General features: G+C 48.0%; 2 protein-coding genes across 2 annotated transcripts; both read left to right on the top strand.

The window, feature by feature from the left end:
• Positions 1 to 60: 60 nt before the first annotated feature.
• Positions 61 to 1,648, top strand: Pmar_PMAR010334 (hypothetical protein; the record flags this gene model as incomplete). The annotated part of the gene is made up of 10 exons (XM_002778158.1): positions 61 to 192; positions 239 to 323; positions 377 to 458; positions 503 to 668; positions 754 to 870; positions 919 to 1,008; positions 1,059 to 1,201; positions 1,252 to 1,369; positions 1,427 to 1,490; positions 1,539 to 1,648. The coding sequence occupies 10 exons, from the start codon at positions 61 to 63 to the stop codon at positions 1,646 to 1,648; spliced, it is 1,107 nt and encodes a 368-aa protein (XP_002778204.1).
• Positions 1,649 to 1,842: 194 nt separating this feature from the next.
• Positions 1,843 to 2,065, top strand: Pmar_PMAR010333 (hypothetical protein; the record flags this gene model as incomplete). The annotated part of the gene is made up of 1 exon (XM_002778157.1): positions 1,843 to 2,065. A coding segment is annotated over one exon (223 nt), but the record flags the coding sequence as incomplete, so codon positions are not given.
• Positions 2,066 to 2,206: the final 141 nt, after the last annotated feature.

The following is a 2,206-nucleotide window of genomic DNA, read 5'->3' as shown; positions in this document are numbered from 1 at the left end:
GTTGAGCATCACTCCGGTTATAGCATGCCTATAGGTACTTACTACGAGGCAGCAGTAACGATGATGCTTGAGATATCACCGAGGGATTTCCTAATTCCTTGGCCCAGTCATAATGTAGAGTCAAGACACCTGTTTGCTAGCAAGGACTCGAAATGCACTGCTGGCGAACACGGTGGTAACGGTCTCGCTGAGGTGATGGCAAATGCCCTTGTATGGGCCGCTAACCTCGTCCCATTAGGTTCATGGAGAGATAGCTTATATCGATACGAGAGCCAGGGTTGATCCATCAGCTAGGCTCCACCAATGCTATATTGCCCCTGGAGGTAGTAGAGAGTTGTTGAGTAGTATGATGTGGAGCCCAGTCACTCTCGTGTAGCTACAATAGGAGCAGGAGTAGAACTGGAAAGTAGCATAATAGGGCCTGATGTCGTTGTGGAGGCAGGGGCATCCATCAGAAAGTAGCTTATCACTGACATCATCTTCGTGTGATAGTACCACACAGATGCATCATCCATGCTCGATCGACTGTATCACCATCGACGAGCGTAGAATGTGTAGTAATCCCACCAAATGGCAGTATTATTGCATCGAACAAGGCCCATCCAGTAGATGGTGTCACCATTGGGACTCCATTGCCGGATACAGCTCAGGCACTTGCTAAGATAAAGGTACTCTCGGCTCTTTTGGGGATTTAGAAATTATAGTGTTGTGTCAGAGGCTCAACATCACTGATAATATTATTGTTGTTTGTAGGCCGTTAGGGTATCAAGGGAGGGATTTATAAGCACCGAAGAGCCCACTGAGGAGGAGGATATAGCCAATTCATCATGTGGGACCGACAAAGCATTCAAGAAGGGCTTCAGGGCTGAGGTAACAGTACCGTTATCACGCAGGACTACCACCACACCCCTATCATAGGTGTATGCCTTCTTCAAGGAAGGGTGGTATGAGAAGCAAGATGTATCACACGTGTGTCAACAGCTCAGGATATACCGGACAACAGAGCAGGTAGTAGGCAGGGCACACGGATAAGGAAGGTGGTATCTAGTCCTCTCCAGGCCCCTCTATCAGAGCTATTGATAGCTACTGTGTTGGCCCTTGCACGGGTGTGCTGTGAGGTCCTTGTTAGTGATAGTAGTAAGCCAAAACAGCCTGTAGTGGCGTCATTCTATGAGTATTGGGATGATGCCTTGGAAGAGCTGTGAGTTGGGCTAACGCTGTTATACCATCTCCAAATGTGTTATTGTGTAGTTACTTGACGGATCAGACAGGCCTCTCTAAATGGTGGATAGAGGCTTTGGATAATCTCTGTGCATCCTGTCCACAGTATGGTCAGGACTTTGAGAAGGAGTGCTGTCTCTTTATATGGGTACTCTCATCATTAGTATTGACAACGACATTGTTGAGGGCAACTGTTGTATCTCAGGGGATGTACGCCAATGATTACTTAAGCAAAGAGGACCTCTTAGCATGGTGGAGCCGTGCCCCCGGTAGGTATTCTATGACCAGTAGTATCTCCTTTCACTGTCCCTCTGCAGATACATATCGACAGTTGCCCTTAATGGCGCAGTTGATTGGACAGATTGAGGAGCAATCCGACGATGATGATAGTGATGATGATTCGGAGGACGATAGCGACTCGGAGTAGCGTGCTTTCTGTCCCCTTGCCCCTACGACCACCGGATAGTTTCACTGTGTTCCTGCTGCCGATATTGCTGTGTTATAGCTGTGGGTAAGCCTTCCATACTGTAGGTCGGGAGTCAGATCACCCGTCGACATTAGAGTCGAGACTCTCTCGGCAATGCTCTCCCAGTCTTTGTTATACTCCCTTCCTTGTTTCCTATGGGGCTCGGCAGTGGGTCAGCGGTATCTAACAAACTATCTATCTTCGGTGCAACAGCCAATCTGGTTATGACATCTATTGGTGTTGGTATTCTCGGTCTCCCTCAAGTAATGGAGCAAGCTGGTTGGATAGGCGGGTATATACTTCTGGCCATCGCGGCACTTGCATCATTATGGATGGCAAAGCACTTGACTGATGCATGTGTGAGATACTCTAAGAACGGTGAATATCCATCCTACCAGCAACTTGGTGAACTCACCTATGGTGGATGGGGTCGTGCAGCTGTCATCATAAGCACTGATGTTTTCATGCTCGGTTTGTGTGTTATCCTATTGGTCCTTTTCGCTGATAACACAATGCGGA

The sequence above is a fragment of the Perkinsus marinus genome (genome assembly GCF_000006405.1).
Source record: "Perkinsus marinus ATCC 50983 genomic scaffold scf_1104296950430, whole genome shotgun sequence".
NCBI classification, from domain to species: Eukaryota; Perkinsozoa; order Perkinsida; family Perkinsidae; genus Perkinsus; species Perkinsus marinus.
The sequence above is the reverse complement of the archived record's forward strand: the minus strand, read 5'-3'. Positions and strand labels throughout refer to the sequence as shown.